The sequence below is a fragment of the Falco cherrug genome, chromosome 9, assembly GCF_023634085.1.
Source record: "Falco cherrug isolate bFalChe1 chromosome 9, bFalChe1.pri, whole genome shotgun sequence".
NCBI classification, from domain to species: Eukaryota; Metazoa; Chordata; class Aves; order Falconiformes; family Falconidae; genus Falco; species Falco cherrug.
This window is the reverse complement of record NC_073705.1, coordinates 8,263,576-8,279,786: the sequence shown is the minus strand read 5'-3', so window position 1 is coordinate 8,279,786 and position 16,211 is coordinate 8,263,576. Positions and strand designations below refer to the sequence as shown.

Sequence of the window (16,211 nt, the reverse complement as noted above, 5' to 3'; positions counted from 1 at the left end):
CCCTCGCCGGGTCCCTGCAGCGGGGGCCCCGGGCCAACAGCCGTGCTCGTGCGAGGGGGCCCCTCCGCCTCCCTTCCGCCCTCACGGGCTGGGCCCGGCCCGAGGGGCGGCCCCGGGGCCCTGCGGGAGGCGGCGGGGGGCCATGGCGGCGGCCGGGCCGCTGCTGCTCAACCTGCGCTCGGCGCCGCGGGAACGCGGGCCCGCTGCCGCCAGCCGGGTAGGTGCGGGCCGGGCCGGGTCAGCCCAGCCCTCACGGCCGGCCCTCTGCCGGGAGCCGGGGAGCCGCCTCGGGCCGGGACCGCGGCTCTGGGCCTCGGGGGGGACACGGGCCGGGGCCGGGGCCTGGGGGGGGAGGCACGGGCCGGGGCCTGGGGCGGGGGGGGGGCGAGACGGGCCGGGGCCGGGGCCTGGGGGGGGGGCACGGGCCGGGGGCTGGCCCGGGGGGTCCGTGCTCAGCGGGGCGGGGGGAGCCAGCCTGCGAAAAGTTATTAAATGGAGACTTTGTTTCGGCTCCCCCCGAGATGGGCCCGGTACCTGCGTAGGGGCCTGCGCCCCCGCGGTGATGGCTGTGAGGGGCGAGCTGGGGGCGGGGTGGCAGCTGGGCTGGGCTGCGCTTCTGTGTGCTGCGGGGGGCCCTGCGCCCCCCCGTGCCTTCCGAGGGAGGGGGCTGCCTCTAGGGGAGGCTGGAAATGGGGGTGGGGTGGGGGGGTCGTGTGGGGAGAGCTGCTACTCAGAGGGATGCTGTGAATCCCAGGGACGACAGCTTTACTTTCCCGTGTTTGAGGAAAGGAGAACAAGAGTAAGTTAACTAAACATTTGTAGTCATAAAATTATTGCTGCAGGGATTTAGGGTTGTTTTGGTTATTCTTGATTTGTAAATAGTTCATAAAATATTGTGCAAAAGTATGTGAGAGGTAAGCGTTTGCCAGGATTTACCCTGGTTATATTATGACCTGGTTTCAAAATGACCACTGTCATTTTTCCGATACTGAATTGATTTCCAGAAATGCACAGAAACAAGTGAAAAAAGCTACAGAGCTTGGAAGCGGTGTGGTTCTCAGGAGGGCACAGAAAATCAGAGTGTGCAAGTAGGAGCGCAGAAGAGAGAGAGGACAAAAACGGGGCAGGGTTGTGCTGGCATTTCACATGTTTTAGGAGTTTTGCAGTTGGGTCTGGAAAAACAATTTCATTGAAAAAAGGCTGGGGGACACTGAAGAGCTTTGGGGACCAAAGAAAGTTAGTTTTCTTTTTCACTATCCCTGGAGGGATATGGGAAGAGCAAAAGTTTAGCTTAAGATGATTGGGATATCAGTAAAGTAAACTGATTGCTGCAGAAGACGAAATAAAGAGCTCAGAAATGCTGCAAGTTGGCAGAAGCCTAAATTGGAGTGAAGTACGGGCCACCCCTCCAGCCCACAGAAGAAAGAAGCCTACGGGGATGGCTTTAATGTAATCAGGAGATTTGCAGAGCTTTTGAGATAGGTTTTTAAAGTATGTTCTGCTCAGTTACTGGAGAAGCTAGATGAAAGCCTTTAGAGATGAGCACTAGATGTGACTTCAGATTTCCCTTTGTAGTTCAGAGGTCTCAGGTGCAGTGGTGAATCTGTTAAGAGCAGCAACTACATAGCTGCAAAAATTCAAACTTAGTTTCTTCAGTCATGGGGTAGGGGATTCCAAAAATAAGGGCTCTATCTGTGGGCTGATGTTTGTGCTGAACGTGATATCATGTTGTTAATTCTCAGTCGTTAATTAATTCTTGCTGTCTGGTTTGTTAATGTTAAAGCAGTCTACCACTCTGAAAAGAAAGCTCCAGTCACCGCATGGAAACCCACCTTTGAAACGGAAATGTAAGCCATCAGTAAGCGCCTTCCAGAAATGTCCTGTAGAAGCTGACATCAGGGAGAAGGAAAGTTCCTCACAGAAATCTCTTCCTAAGAAGCAGTTGACTGACAAGCGAAATAAAAGCCAGAAAAGCAAACCTTCCATTAAGACGTCCAGCCTGTTCAAAAACAACCCTGAGATCCCAGAAGTTCACAGGTAATTTAGACAAATGGGAGGAAAAAAAAACCCTTTCAATGCCTTGAAATTCAGTGTCTTGAATTCTTGCCCTTGCTTGGGCAAAGCAGTTGCTGGGTACACCTAGTTTCATTGCTGTTTACATAGAATACTGTCGTATAATTTTAAACTCACCGTGTGCTTTGTTTTGGTGTGGTTTGTTTCCCCTAACTCAGAAAAGCAGTGCGGCAAGTGCAAGAAAATGTTTTCACTAAGGATTCTTTTAGCCAGTTGGACCTCCATCCGCATCTGGTGAGTGGCTGGAAGGCTGTGCGCTTTGAAACATGCATTTTTGGGTGGGGAGCAGGTTAGAGAGCTGAGAGATGCACCTTTATTCATGATGGCTTGGACAGGCTTGCCAGTACTTTGCCTGATTTTACTGCAGTCTCTTAGCTCAGTGCGCTGGCTGGTGGCCTGACCCATCCCTAAACGCACTGACTCAGCACCCTTCACTGTTTGCAGCTGTAATACCAAAGAACCACAGAAAACTATTCAGGAGTGTAGTATTGGAACAAGTCTGATATTTTGTGATGTACCACAATGGTGTAATTCTAATTAACTAAGAAGTGTTTTGAGAACATGGGAACTTTTATATCCTGTTGTTCTGAACCAGTAGTGCAGAGAACAAGCATCAGTCTTCTGGTGTTTGCTCCGTCTTGCACTACAAGAAGTTACAAAAGGAACAGTTTGACAATGAAACCTATTTACTGCTCTTTATTATCTCTCTAGATCTCCACAATAAACACAGTCCTAAAGATAAGTAGCATGACCAGGTAAGCAAATTGACATAAAACCCATGCACTTTGCTACCCCTTAAAGCCAATGATCTGTGATTGTTTCATTATATGTAATTGGTTTGTGAAGACCACAGTACCTGTTAAGCTGTTGCATTTGCCACAGGGTCGGTTGCTTTCAAAATTTGGGATGAGAAGTAACTTGTAAGTTACACAGCAAAGTCAGTTGTCACAGCTGAAGACGGAAGCTTGGAGTCCTGTGTTCTAATTTGAGACTTGAATCATAAAACATAAAATTTTTTCAGTTTATCACATCTGATGCCTATCTAGTGGCTTTCCTTAGAAATCATCTCCTCTGATGTAGCTTCACAGCAGAGATGAATGCATGGAATTTGGGGTAAACAGCTTTGAAACAGTCACTGTATGTTCAAACTTTAGGATTCTGTCCTGTGTTGCATTTGTATTTCCTAACCCGTTCCGTTTGTTACGCAGTGTTCAGAAGCAAACAATTCCTGTGCTCCTGCAAGGCAAAGATGCTCTAGTGAGATCTCAGACTGGTTCAGGTCAGTATTTAAATGCCAGTCTCCTTCCCTAGGGCGTATTAACCCGGATCCCAAATACAGAATCAAAACCTCACATTCCCAGTACAGCTCATAAAAATGACAGGCTGGGGTGCCTGGCGTGGGACTGCTGTGACACAGATGCTGTGCAAACTTCAGTAGTAGCGCAGTGGGGGGACTGAACATTGATATGCAGCTGTCAGCCGTTGTGTGGGGGCCTATTCCAAGCTCGTGCTGGGGCTGCAGAGCCAGGAGGCCAGCAGAGCTCAGCAGCACAAGCTCTTACCACACAAATTGACATGCTTGCTCTACAGCAAACTATGTCTGGATGTCTGGTTTTCTTGGGTGGGTGGGGATATTTGTTTAGATAGGTCTTAGTGGGATATCACCACCTGTCTTTTGTTTAATTTAACCCTTTGCTGAATTGCCCGTCAGTCTTCAGTTCTGGACACTTTCTGCTTAATTAAAACTTTTCCAGACTTTGACCTCTGCTTAGGAATGGTGGAATGAATGGTTCTTTAATTTGCTGGAGTGCCATAACTGCCACGGGGTTTTTTTTGATGGAGAGTCTTCTCATTTTCTCCCTTTTAAAAAGGTAAAACTCTTGCCTATGGGATTCCACTTGTGCAGTCTTTGCAAGGAATGGAATCCAAAATAAAGGTAGGTGCAACAGAATTAAATATATTTGCCTTTGATATTAAGATTAATAAAAATAAAATACAGCTTTAATCTTGTAGTCATCAGTGTCTCTTCTTGATACAAAGATCAAGCAGGCTCTTCCCCTTTTATTTGTGCATATGGCTTATGTGATTCTCCTGTACCTTGAGATACAGGTGACAGAAGAACAAATTACACATTCCCCATTACTTCATGCAGTAGGCTGAATTGTAAATAGGCTAAATTGTCAAGTTTGGAGAAGGTGGAGTGCCAAAGAGGCAATGGTCTGGGAGAACTGAAAACAAAGGTTACTGCCATGTCTTTAGGAGTAATAAGTTTCTAATCTTTGACATGGAGTGAGATTTGATGGTTGCTCCCAATTTGCATCATCTGGTTGACCAGAAAATGCAGCTGCAGTTCTGTCATCTCTTGTGCATTTTATGGAAAGAGGTCATCCTGACTTTCCATATGGGTTGAAATGTTTCCAGCCTATCCTGGGTTGTTACTTTCTGCAGCTACTACCTACAGATTGTTGCTGTGTATCAAACATGAGAATATTTCTGCATCTTGGAAATACAAGAGTGAAACAATACACATATGGAATAAAACGTTGGGTATGACTCTGAGCAGGTTTCCAAGCAGGAAAGAGAAGGCAGTGTGCTATTGGTATTTGAAAGACTGTTGATTTTTTTTAAAAGCTATGGGGTGAGTACCCCAAACTGTGTACATACTTGTACTAAATTCAGAATTCGCTTTGTTGGCTAATAGCAGTTAGATGTGGAAAGTGCTCTGATTATCACTGCTACGTTCTTCTTAGTGGACCTCGTCTTCTTTGTTTGCAGCGCAGTGATGGGCCTTACGCACTCATATTAGTCCCAACAAGAGAGGTAGGTGACCTTTTTTCTTTTGATTCTGTCTGAATCTGAGTGTTTGAACACTGATCTTTAGTGTGTAGGTGTAGGTCCACCAGGGACTGTCTTAGGAAACATTGTCCTTTTGCTGAGATCCTGCCCTCACAGAAAAGGCATTTGCTCTCTGGAGGTGAGTTGTTGTTCCTGTTCAGCACCATACCAAAGTAAGGAGGAAGGAATCTCTTAAATTTTCCTCATGCAGTTGGAAATAATTGTGAAGACTGGAGAAACCCTAGCTCACACAGAGAAGTAAGTAAAACCAATGAAATAGCTTTGTAAATGTGTAGGTTTATACAACCATTTCATTTTTAAAGGCCTTTTTTCAAATTCATAAGTGAATGCTGAAGATGAGGCTTCCAAGAGCTGGTTTCTCCGCTGAACTCTTCTATTTGATTTGTATTATTTGCAATTGCAAAGGTGATTTCAGAGGAGATTTATCAACTGGGTTGGGTGGTTTTTTTTGTATGTCAAATGATAATAACTTCCATGGGGAGAATTGATTGCAGGTATCTAGTTTGGGGCACAATATTTTATGCAACCTGCAGTGCAATATCTCAGCTTGGTTCCGTGAAAGGAGAAAGCTCTGAAGCTATTAACATTTTTACAGCAGCAAACTTACTGCCTCTCTAGGATGCTGTATGAATACTAAGCACGTAGGAAACATGCTTGTGAGCATGTTTAAAGGGCTTCCATTGAGACTACTTACGAAGATAATTTGTAATTACAGTTGGTATTACTTTTACTTTGTATTGAAAGCAACGACCTTTCTTGAGAGCTTGGCAAGTAGTAGTATATAGCACATGTAGTCTGAGCATTTAAAACACTTTACTCCCATAACTAAGGCCTGCTCACAGACTCCTGTGAGTGAGTTGGGGTGGCCCCATTTGCCTTCTCAGTCTTGCCACAGCAGAAATGGCTGTCGGCAACACGTGAAACCCAGGAGCTAAATGCTTCCCACTGACTGGGCATTTAGGTTTGGAAGCGTGGTGCGTACCACTTCTGCTCTGACTGGGAAACCAAGAGGTGTAAAGGTCCAGTGGTATGGTCACTCTGCGGGTCAAGTGAGGGAATAATGTGGTCTGCCCTGACTGCCAGAAGATAACTAACCTCTGAACTGCATTCCCTTTTCATAGTGGTTTTCTTCCAGAAATTACGCCATTTTCCTTTTTACTTTTCCAGCAGAGCTAAATCTTCTGTGCCTTTAGCTTGTTTTCTCCCTGGGGCATTCACAGAAGCCAGCAGAAGTCTCTGTTGTCCTGAGAGCTGGCTTGTGGAGCTGAACCAATAGAGAGGTTTTTGAACAGGTCCAAATGTAATAAAAGAAGGATTATGCAAGAGAATAAAATAATAAGCAGCTTCTAGAAGAAAAATTAAGGACATATTTAGAACTCTGATGATATACGTAACTGGATTAGCTTACAGATTTTTGAGCCAAAGGGGCTTGTAGTCCATCTTTATAGTCCAGGGACTGTTTCAGAGCTCACTTTCTTTTGTTGATTTCCATAGCTTGCACTCCAAAGTTTTGATATAATGCAGAAACTACTTAAGGTAAGAATTCGGTGCTTTGTGTTCTTCTTATTCTTTGAGCCTCTTGCTGTAAGATGCTAAGCGACTTCAATTCCTGTGAATTCAACTGGATGTTTAAAGAAATCCAGCATCTGGCAAGATGTGTGGTCCTTAAAGATAAATCTGTTGGCCTTTAAGTGTGTGATTTCCCTGTGGCATGTTTTAAACTATTACGTGAACAATTAAATGATTAATTATGGCACCCTAGTTGCATGTTTTCATAAACACGCGTAGTTGATTTTCACAGCGTTTTGTGTTTAGAAGTACCTGCAGTTGTTTCAGTCTGAGTTATGAATGGAAACTCTCACATGACAAGTACCCTTTTACTGAAGCTAATACTAGACAGATGGGTTTCAGATGGAGAGTAGAACTTAGTGAACCGCTTTGGCAATGGAATGGCTGGAGAAACTCGAAGGCTTTGAAAATCATTAAATGATGGTGCTTACCTTCTAGCCCATCTAGTAAGATGCTCTGCTTCAATTAAAAGGAATCTGAATTGTTTGTGATCCATATTCCCACTCCCTTTTCTTTTTTTTTTCCTTGAAATAATAAGGCACTTTCCAAGTCTTTAAGTGCTGCAATTGCCCAGTAAGATTTTGTTGTGTCATGCTGAGGTTTCAAGTGCTTCAGTTGTCTTCCATAGTAATTAGAAGTTATTACAAGTAGACTTCAAAGGATGAAGTCTGGACTTGACCCCCTTTAATTTTTCTTTGTTACATATAATGCGTAGTAACCGTCAAGTCTAGTGTAAACTGTCATAGTGACCCAAAATAGGAGATTTAGATCGTGGTCAGACTGGACCTTGGAAGGGCTGGACAGCTGGAGGGTGTAATGTGATTGTGTAATTACGGGGAGAGAAAAAGGCAAGTTGAGCTGCTCCTGACACAATTACTCCAATGCCAACTTTTAGGTTGTATTGCCTGGATCTTGCTTAGGCATCTTCCTTATTTTCAACCTTAAAAAGAAAGTCTTTTTGTAGAAACTATGTTGTTGGAGCGTTTCTGGCAAGCAGTGACCCATGGAAACTTAAGCCTATTTACCAGTCACACATTTGTGCAATCCCCACAAGCTGTGCTCTGCTTCTGTCCTGCGTTTCCTCTTGAGTGAGGCAGTGGCACTACCATGCTTTGATTATCTCCCCTGTAAATATTGAGCAATATTGGATTCAATGAAGGATCGGACCTCATTGAAGTAAGCGGCATAAGCTCCTGCCAATATCAATGAGGCTGACATTTAATGTTCACAGACATGGTGACTGCCTGCACGTAGGTCTGTGTACATATATATAAACTTCATAGGTCCTGTGTTTTTCTTAAATTTTCCTTGGCCACAGGAAGATACTGCTTAAAGGCAAGATAAAGAAATAGCATTGTAGCTTGTCTTTGAACATTTAGGCTCCATGGGGAGAAGGAAAAGAAATACTACTCGGTGATTGGAAGTGGTGCAAAAATGATTGCATTGTGTCTTGTAGACGATGTGGGAAGCAAGTTACTTGGCTAGAACTAAAGGTGCCATTGATATGTAGCTGTGGGTGAGAGAGTGCATGTAGACTGTATCTGAGAGATCAAATCAGATGCACGCTGCTGTCAGCTCCACTCTTTTCTCTTTTTGCCAGGAAACATTATTTTTGGATTAGGCTCTCTCTTTTTATTAGGAAGAATCTATATTGGTCTTTGTTTTCCTTTCTGTAGCCATTTGCCTGGATTGTGCCTGGAGTGCTAATGGGGGGAGAAAAGAGAAAATCTGAAAAAGCCAGGTAGGAAGCCAACTTCCTAAATTGTGTTTTGGGTTCTTCTGCTCTATAGCGTTTTTATCTGTTACTCTTCTTTAGAGTGCTTTTCTTACTGGGAGAGAGGATTGTGAGTTGGGATCAAGCTGTGATCCCCCTGGATCTTACCCAGACACAGTGACTGGGTCAGCAGGAAGTATTCACTTCCCCCAGTTGGATCTATTTCTAAAATGTTGATGAGCCTTCTGAGAAGATGATCTCTTGTGTCAGTATTTTTTTTTGCCTTTTCTGACAAACACCTGTATTTGCTTACTGCCGAGTGCAGTCTACAGTATTTGTTATGGGGGAAATTGCTTTCTGGAAAAGAGATTTCCTGGTGTTAAAAATCTCTTTCTTTTCCCTTTTCAAGAATTGAATTGTAAGCTGGTAATCCAAAATGGAATTTTCGTTTCTCTATATGCAGACATACACAAGAAGTTTACTCTTGACTAAAAAAAGTACTCAATTAGAAAAGAAAACCTAGCTTCGGTGTGTAGATTTATTTATTATTTTTAATTATTGATATTTTTTCCACCCATCCTTATCACTGAGTATGCCTCTGAGTGTCAGTGATGATCAAGGATAAAATTTAGCTGTGCAAGAAATTTCAGTTTTAATCAGTGAGAAAGTACTGCCTCTGCTAATTTTACGTGGACATGACTATTTTTTTCTGTAGTTTCCAGTTCCTGTCTCTGGGTTCTATTCCAGAGTTACTGCTAACCTGTATGTTTTGTTTTCTTTTCTTTTTTGGTTTTTTTTTTCTTTTTTCACTTTCCTTTTTTTGTGTGTTTTTTTGTTTTAATCTAAATAGATTACGTAAAGGGATAAATATCCTCATTTCAACTCCTGGTCGCCTGGTTGATCACATCAAGTCCACAGAATGTATTCATTTCCGACGCACTCAGTGGCTGATTATTGATGAAGCAGACAGGTAAACTTCCAAATGTTCAGATATGGAAAATAATTATGATACCCTCTGCAACGTAATTCACTAAATATTTTTAACAAAATAAGAGAGAGCACACATGCAGTCTCAAACCATTTATGCTTGGTGGCCTCAGCCAAGCACCAGATGCCTGGAATTAGGAAGAAATGTTTGCTTTGGACAGTTTATTGTACAGTTATTCATTTCAGAGATTCTCTCAGTGTTCTCTGACACATCTGACCCTGGCAAAAGTTGAAGATGAAACATGAAGCTAGATGGACCAAAGATCTGATCGGTGCTAGCCCTTCCCCTGTTCCTAATTGGCTCTGTATTAAGATTTCCTCATCATTCCTTCCTGCAGCATCTTTCATCACCTCTGCTGGTTTTGTAGGATCCTGGACCTGGGCTTTGAGAAGGATGTAGCTGTGATACTCAATGCTTTAAATGCTGGGAGAGACACACGTCAGAATGTCCTGCTCTCAGCCACCCTCACAGAAGGTAGGTTACAGACAGATAGTGTCTTTTTTTAGCTGAATAATGCACAGGCAACTGCAAAATAGTTGGTTGAGTCTGATTATAGTACAGCTCAGTCTGAAGCCCTCTGCAGAAATAGAATAATGCCTATTGATTTCTTTGGGCTTATGACACTTGTCCTTTGTTACTGCAGTTTCTGTCAGGGTATATGCTTACATGGTCCTTACATCCGTCTCTCAAATTCCAGAGCAAAGTCGTCATGAACCTGGGAAGCACTGATTTGTTTGTTTGCTTTACAAATACAGAATTAAAGCAAAAAGCTAACGACAGGACAAGACAGCTGTGACTTGCTCAGTATCAGACAAGAAGTCAGTTGCTAAGGCAGGAATTGAGCCAGGTCTCATGAGTCCTGCACTCTTGGTAGAAGATCTGGGGTGTTTTCCCCACACGCAGACAGCGTTTTGCAGTTCTGGTTTTCATCTGGTCAAGACGTTTATGCAATGTAAAATACCACAGCTGGCTGAAGTAGTGTCTTGTCATGCTTTTGGTGGAGTCCACAGCAACTAAGGCTGGCTAAGTCCTGACAAGCCTGAAGTTTGTGGAGGTGTTCTGTCTGTCTGAGGCTTTTCACTGGAGTTGCATTAGGGTTTTTTTTATGTGAATATTTCATCACGCTCCCCAGCAGCACCCCACACCGGACCTCATGTGTTTTTCATCTTCTGTGCTTTAGGAGTGACGCGGCTGGCCGATATCAGTTTGAATGATCCCATCAGCATTTCCATAGCAGATGAAATCCAGAAGGCATTCCAACCAGCATCACAAATAGAAAGACAAGCCAGTAGTTCATCAAACTGCATGGAGCAGGAAAACTTTGCTGTTCCAGAGAAGCTCAAGCAGTATGTCATGATGGTTCCCAGCAAACTGAGGCTTGTCACATTAGCAGCTTTTATCCTTGAGAAATGCAAGGTGAGTCTCTGCTTGCATTTATATTACTAAGTAGCCCTTCACCCTTTCCAACTCCTTTATCTGTTACTCTGCCAAGGATAGTATGGATTAGATCTAGGGCTTTGAAGTGCATCTGGTATACAGCCACAAGAGAGCTGACACTATTGTGTCTTTCATGCTGGCAGTGAGATACCTGTGCAGTGTGTACTCCTACTTCTTTTGTGGGCTCAGCATTTAGTAACCGACTCCGTAATCCTTTCCTGGATAATTATATCTCCAGAAGTGGAAGCCACCTAGATGTTATGATGATCAGGGAATTGGGTGAGGCCCGTGGAGGTGATCATGTGCACTTTTCTTTTTTTCTTGCAGTTTGAAAAACACCACAAGATGATAATCTTTTTCTCCAGCTGTGAACAAGTGGAATTCTACCATGAGCTCCTTCTAAAGGTCCTTTCAGGAGGGCTAAAGTTGGAGCAATCTGAACGTTCATCTGTCTCCTCTGCGCACTTACAGTTTCTACGACTGCATGGCAACATGGAACAGGAAGTAAGCATTCTCAAGATGTCAGAATACACAGTTTTGTTATTCCCTATGATATATTATGTGGTTATTTTGGGGAGGAGGGCAGAAGAGAGGACAGAGAGTCATTTCACCTCTAGGGGCCTCACTCTTCCATCTGCTAATGAGAATAAGAATATTGTCCCACTTCTGGAAAGTACCTCGGTAGCTATATCTGAAAAACACAGCTGAAGAGGCAAGAGGTGTTATTTCAGCAGGCTGAGGCAGCCGTTCTGTATTCTCAGTGGGTGCACTCAACCATTTATGTGTCCATCGTTCTCTCTCACGCAGTCAAGACAAGCTTTTAATGCCAAAGGAAAACCTCATCCGAGCCCCAAAACGTTACTACCCAATAAGTTGCCCCCATTAGGTGAGGATGGAGCAGTTTGGCTTTGATTTTGAAGAACAGTGTGTTGACAGACTGCTCTTTTCCCTGGGATGGAATAAATAGCGATATATACAGCGATTACGCAAAAATAGGGCTGGGTTTTAGCCAGATAGGCCTGGATGATGAGATTGGAGCTTGCTACAGAGGATTGAGAGGCCAGAAGAAGAGTATCGAATGAACTGTCACTGCAGCATTTCTCTGAATAGCTCAGGGACCTCCCTCAAAAGTTCAGCCCCTGATCCTGCCCTTGTTCTGCGATGGAGAGAGTTACCGCTGTACTCTGAGCTGCACAGCAGAGATGGCAAATGAATAGAGCTCTTCTGATGAAGCAAGAGGTGAAGAGCCATTGTTTTTCTCACTCATTCCCATCCTGCAGAGACCAGAAACATGTGCTATGCTGTCCCTGCAGTCTGGCCTTTCCTCAACCTGCCTGCCTGAGCAAGTGAGCAGGCCTGGTCTGGCCCAACTCTACCCTGACCAGCTGTTAAGCCAACAGAACACCACTAAGTAGCTGGCACCAGGGGAAGGGTTTTGCCTTTTTAGTACCCAGTGTGTAATTAGTGCTTGATGTCTTCAAATTAAGAGCATTAATGGAGCTAAATTGTGGATCCCATATGGTACTGCTGAGCACGGCTGCTGTCATTGTCAACAAGATACAGCGTGCTCTCTTCTTTAATTTTTGTCAGCAGAGGGTTCAGTGTGTCGGCAAGGCCTAAGTTTTTCCCTTCTTTCCTAGAACAGTACCTCTAGCTGAGAATCAAGTGTGTAACGTTTCTTCTATATCATCAACATAACGGGACATTCACTTAACTGTGAGCTACAACTCTGAGGAGGGAGGCTTGAAATGTGGAAACAAGGATATTTTGGAAGGAGGACGCAAAAGGGACAGGAAGGAAATGGGTATGGTGTTTCTGAGGCTAGAGACAGCCTGAGCTCTGGCAAGGAAAAGAGTAAAGGGAATCGGGTGAAGGGAGTATGCGTGCGCAGTGTTTCCCCGCAGCTAAGGAGAGGGAATGTGGGTAAATAAGGGGTACTGGCAAGGAACGGTGGAATGCTACAGAGGCCTTTGGTTGCTAGTGCTCAGAGGTTGCCTTTTGTGGTAGCAGATATTGTCCTGATGTGATGTGGGTTGGAGAATCAGTTTCTGTTACTTTTATCAAGAAAAAAACCACACCCAGAGTAGTTAGTTACACTAGTGAGTTTGCTTAGGAAGGTTTTGGAACTGAAAGCCCACGAGGCTTTTGAAGGTAAGTGAGGAGCCATACTGGTGGGTTCCTGCAGTTCTGGAGCTCAACAGCTCAAAGACTGCTGACGGGGTAATTTGGGATCTGGGGGCTGTGGACAACCCTGCCTGGGAGCCTGAGCTCGTGTTAGAAGTGGGGGCTGAAGGAATTCTGCTGGGGCAGACCAGTGATGAAGACAAGGCTTGAGAGCACCTGCCCCGGACACTCGTGGGAAGAAACACCCTCCATCCTAGTGTCAGCAGCCCCACTGGTGGCCCTCACCAGTACGAGGCCTTTTCTTGTGGGAAGACCGTGGGAGGGTGCTCTGGGAGCTCTGTGGCAGCGGTCTGCAGGGTCCAGGGGTCCTGCCCCCTTGGGCAGGGGTTTCTGACCAAGGCCTCAACTCTCCTGCCCCGTTACTTTGAAAATTTACCCCACAACAGTTCACCTTGGCCACCGTGCAGCTGAGCATCCTGATACTTAATAATTCCACAGTCAGTCCAGTGACTGTCTGCATGCCCCATTGGGCACATGATGAGGCTGATCTCTTGTGATGTGATTATATCGCTGTGTCAACAAAATGGGCTTATCCTGCCCATCGTGTGACTGGACAGACAGCAGTTAAGATGTCCAGCTTTTTCTTGCATTCACAAAAGCCTGTGCTGCCCATCAAGTGTGCCAGTGCTTCTGTTGCTGCTGCCTCATCTTTTGTGGATCCTTCTCCATGTAAAAACAGTTACTGCTTTTTGACATCCACACGCCATGCTTCTGTGCAAACTGTGGAGGTGTTGGCTGCTTTGATTTGACCAAATGCATTCAGGCTTGCCCCAGACGCTGTGCCTTCCTACCTGGGACCACACCTGTGTGCTATAGATTTTTTTAATTTTATTTTTTCCATTTGCAGGAAAAGTCTGACTGGAACTCATGAAGTCAATTCCTTTGCTTTTGAAGCTGTACATGCTAATGTGAAGAAGGCGTAGTTGTTTGTTACCTCAGCTGATTTGCTTTAGGTTTGGTTATACAGTGTACAATCACTCTTTTTCATTTTCTGTTTTAATCCTCTAGGAAAGAACAGAGGTCTTTCAGGAGTTCCTAAAATCCAAGACCGGCATCTTGCTTTGCACTGTAAGTAACTTAGAGTCCCTTTGCAGCTCCACACTAATGGGCCTGTCTGATACCTAATGGTGGAACAGAGGATTTGGCACTGAGCTCTGATTCCAGCTCGCTGTCTGACCTTGAGGAAAGTCATCTCCTTTTCCTGCATCTCACATGTTAAATAAGGTTGGGTGCCCTCTTTGCAAACTCTTATATGATCTTTTGCTGCAAGGTACCATACACAGAAAAAGTATATGTCTTGTACAAGAGGCCTCTAAGTATTTTGGATGGTCTTAGGTCTGGAAAAATATGTTCATTTGAAGCTGGAACCTTGCCCTCTACATGCAGTCAGTAGAATGCAATCCTAATTTGTAGTATGCCCCATAACTGCCAGGTAAATTGGATGTAATGTGATATTTCCCATCTTAATGACTACCCCAAGGTTAAAAACAAAAACCTGCAGGGATGGAAGGGAAGCCTAACCAGAGAGTGGTGTCATTAGAAATACACATGCTCTGCTGCTCTCCATGCTTTGCCCTTCAAGCTTCCTTCAAGGGTGCTGAGGGAGAAATTCTTGTCCTCTACTGAAGTTTGCTGGCGCCCTTGTGTTGTGGTGGCACCTTCCGCTTCTCGTTTCTGACCTGTCGGTGCCACAGCTAGCCTGCTGCAGTGGTGCAGAAGGCTGCACGATTTGCTCTCTAATAGTGGCAGCTGTTGATCTGAAAATGTGTGAATCTTGGCGATTTCTACCCACCGCAAACTTGTAAATTACAGCGATCGGGAGTAATTAGAGCTGAGAAACCCTCTCCAGCTCTGAAATGACTCCTGTTCTTGCAGCACCTTATTCTTAAAGGAAACTGGTTGCAATTTTTTTCAGAGTGGGGGCTGAATTTTGTCTTATTTTTATGCCTGCAGTTCAAACTAGGACTGCCATGTATATATAGGAACATTTGATTTAATGTTGCTAAATTATATATTGTATCACTTGTGAAATTTTACTTTGTTACCTGCTAGTCTTGGTCCTGCTTGTGTGTACACCTTTCAATGATATGATCAAGGTCAAAATGCATCTTTGCAATGCATAAGTGTAACTGTAACTTGGTGTAACTGTAACTTGGTTTCTCTGTGTACAGAGGTGATGCTTCAGGGTCTCAGCTGAGGAAGATAGCAAAGCTTAAATCAGAGGTGTAGATTAAGTGTTTTGAAGAGAGAAAGTGGTAAATTCTAAACAATAAATAGCTAAACTTTGTTATCCTTCATGCACATGCTGTCTGCAACTGAGAAATTTCAGGGACATGTCGTCTTACTGAAATTTCAGTTTAATGAGTTTGGAAAGACAGCAAGTGCTCAATTTTAAAGAAAGAGAAAACAGAATCATTGTGATCACTGGGATATTGGTTCCTGGGTGAGACTGTTTGAAGGGGAAGTGCAGCCTGTGGCAGGAAAAATCTGCCAGGAAATATACAGCTGTTGACAAGGTAGGAAGAAGAGTAAGTTGGATAAAGAAATCCCTGTGGATGGAATCCCTCTCTTGAGATGCTGGAGATGTGGTTTTATTTCCTGCCATGCCACAGACTCCATGCAAGTGGACGTGGAATTGTGGTGACAAGGCAAGTAACTACATGTCAGCTGAGCAGCAATAGTTGTGTGCTTGCTCCTGACCTGTCGTAAATGGGAGGTAATGTGAATTAACCTAGATTGCCATGAAGAGGGTAGTGTAAGGTAACGCGTTTATCATAACCCTCCTTCGTTTTGGTCTAAGCTACTTTGCATTTACTGCAAGGCAGGGATGCAAATCATGATGGTTACAGTTACTATGGCTCAGCTGGCACATGGTTAGCACGTTAAGCACAGTAAGTTGCGTGTCTGAGTCCAAAATGCTCTCTGTGCTTCAGCTCCCCATCTGTAAAGTGGGGATAGTAGCACTGTTCTATCTTACAGAGATGTTGGGAGGACAAATGCATTGAAACCAGGAGGTGGCCTGTTACCACAGTAATGGGGACCATATGGACACCTTAATATAGAGATACACTTTGCACTAGTCCCACATTACAGGTGCCTCCCCAACGCAGATGTCCAAAGGGCAGCCAGGCACTGTGACCACCTCCTGCCTCTGAGGGCATTGCTTTTTCTGCCACTTTTCTTCATATCAGCAAAAATGTTTTGCAGAAAGATGGTTCAGTTCTTTTCACTGCAAAATCACGTTCTGTGCCCACAAATTTTGAAATCTGGCTCACAGAAGAGCAACACAAATAATGTTGCCGTCCTTCCCTTGTCCCTTATGCCATGTTCTCCACCCATCTTTCCGCTCTAGTAAGCAATGGGACCTGCTGTTCCTTTTATTAATTTGCT

At 44.4% G+C, this 16,211-nt stretch overlaps 1 protein-coding gene across 7 annotated transcripts in view; it reads left to right on the top strand.

The window, feature by feature from the left end:
* The first annotated feature begins 7 nt into the window (after window positions 1-7).
* Window positions 8-16,211, top strand: part of DDX31 (DEAD-box helicase 31) — a 50,540-nt gene continuing 34,336 nt past the window's right edge. For 2 of the 7 annotated variants that reach the window (XM_055721493.1, XM_055721494.1), the window contains exons 1-14: window positions 8-217; window positions 1,784-2,037; window positions 2,232-2,307; window positions 2,785-2,828; window positions 3,282-3,352; window positions 3,945-4,009; window positions 4,849-4,893; window positions 6,424-6,465; window positions 8,175-8,239; window positions 9,063-9,182; window positions 9,568-9,674; window positions 10,381-10,616; window positions 10,965-11,141; window positions 13,830-13,889. In XM_055721493.1, coding sequence (XP_055577468.1) covers window positions 143-217; window positions 1,784-2,037; window positions 2,232-2,307; window positions 2,785-2,828; window positions 3,282-3,352; window positions 3,945-4,009; window positions 4,849-4,893; window positions 6,424-6,465; window positions 8,175-8,239; window positions 9,063-9,182; window positions 9,568-9,674; window positions 10,381-10,616; window positions 10,965-11,141; window positions 13,830-13,889 — 1,437 coding nt within the window. In that variant the 5' untranslated portion in view covers window positions 8-142. The remainder of the gene's footprint in view (window positions 218-1,783; window positions 2,038-2,231; window positions 2,308-2,784; window positions 2,829-3,281; window positions 3,353-3,944; window positions 4,010-4,848; window positions 4,894-6,423; window positions 6,466-8,174; window positions 8,240-9,062; window positions 9,183-9,567; window positions 9,675-10,380; window positions 10,617-10,964; window positions 11,142-13,829; window positions 13,890-16,211) is intronic. The other 5 variants (XR_008734040.1, XM_055721495.1, XM_055721490.1 and 2 more) reach the window with 4 other exon arrangements.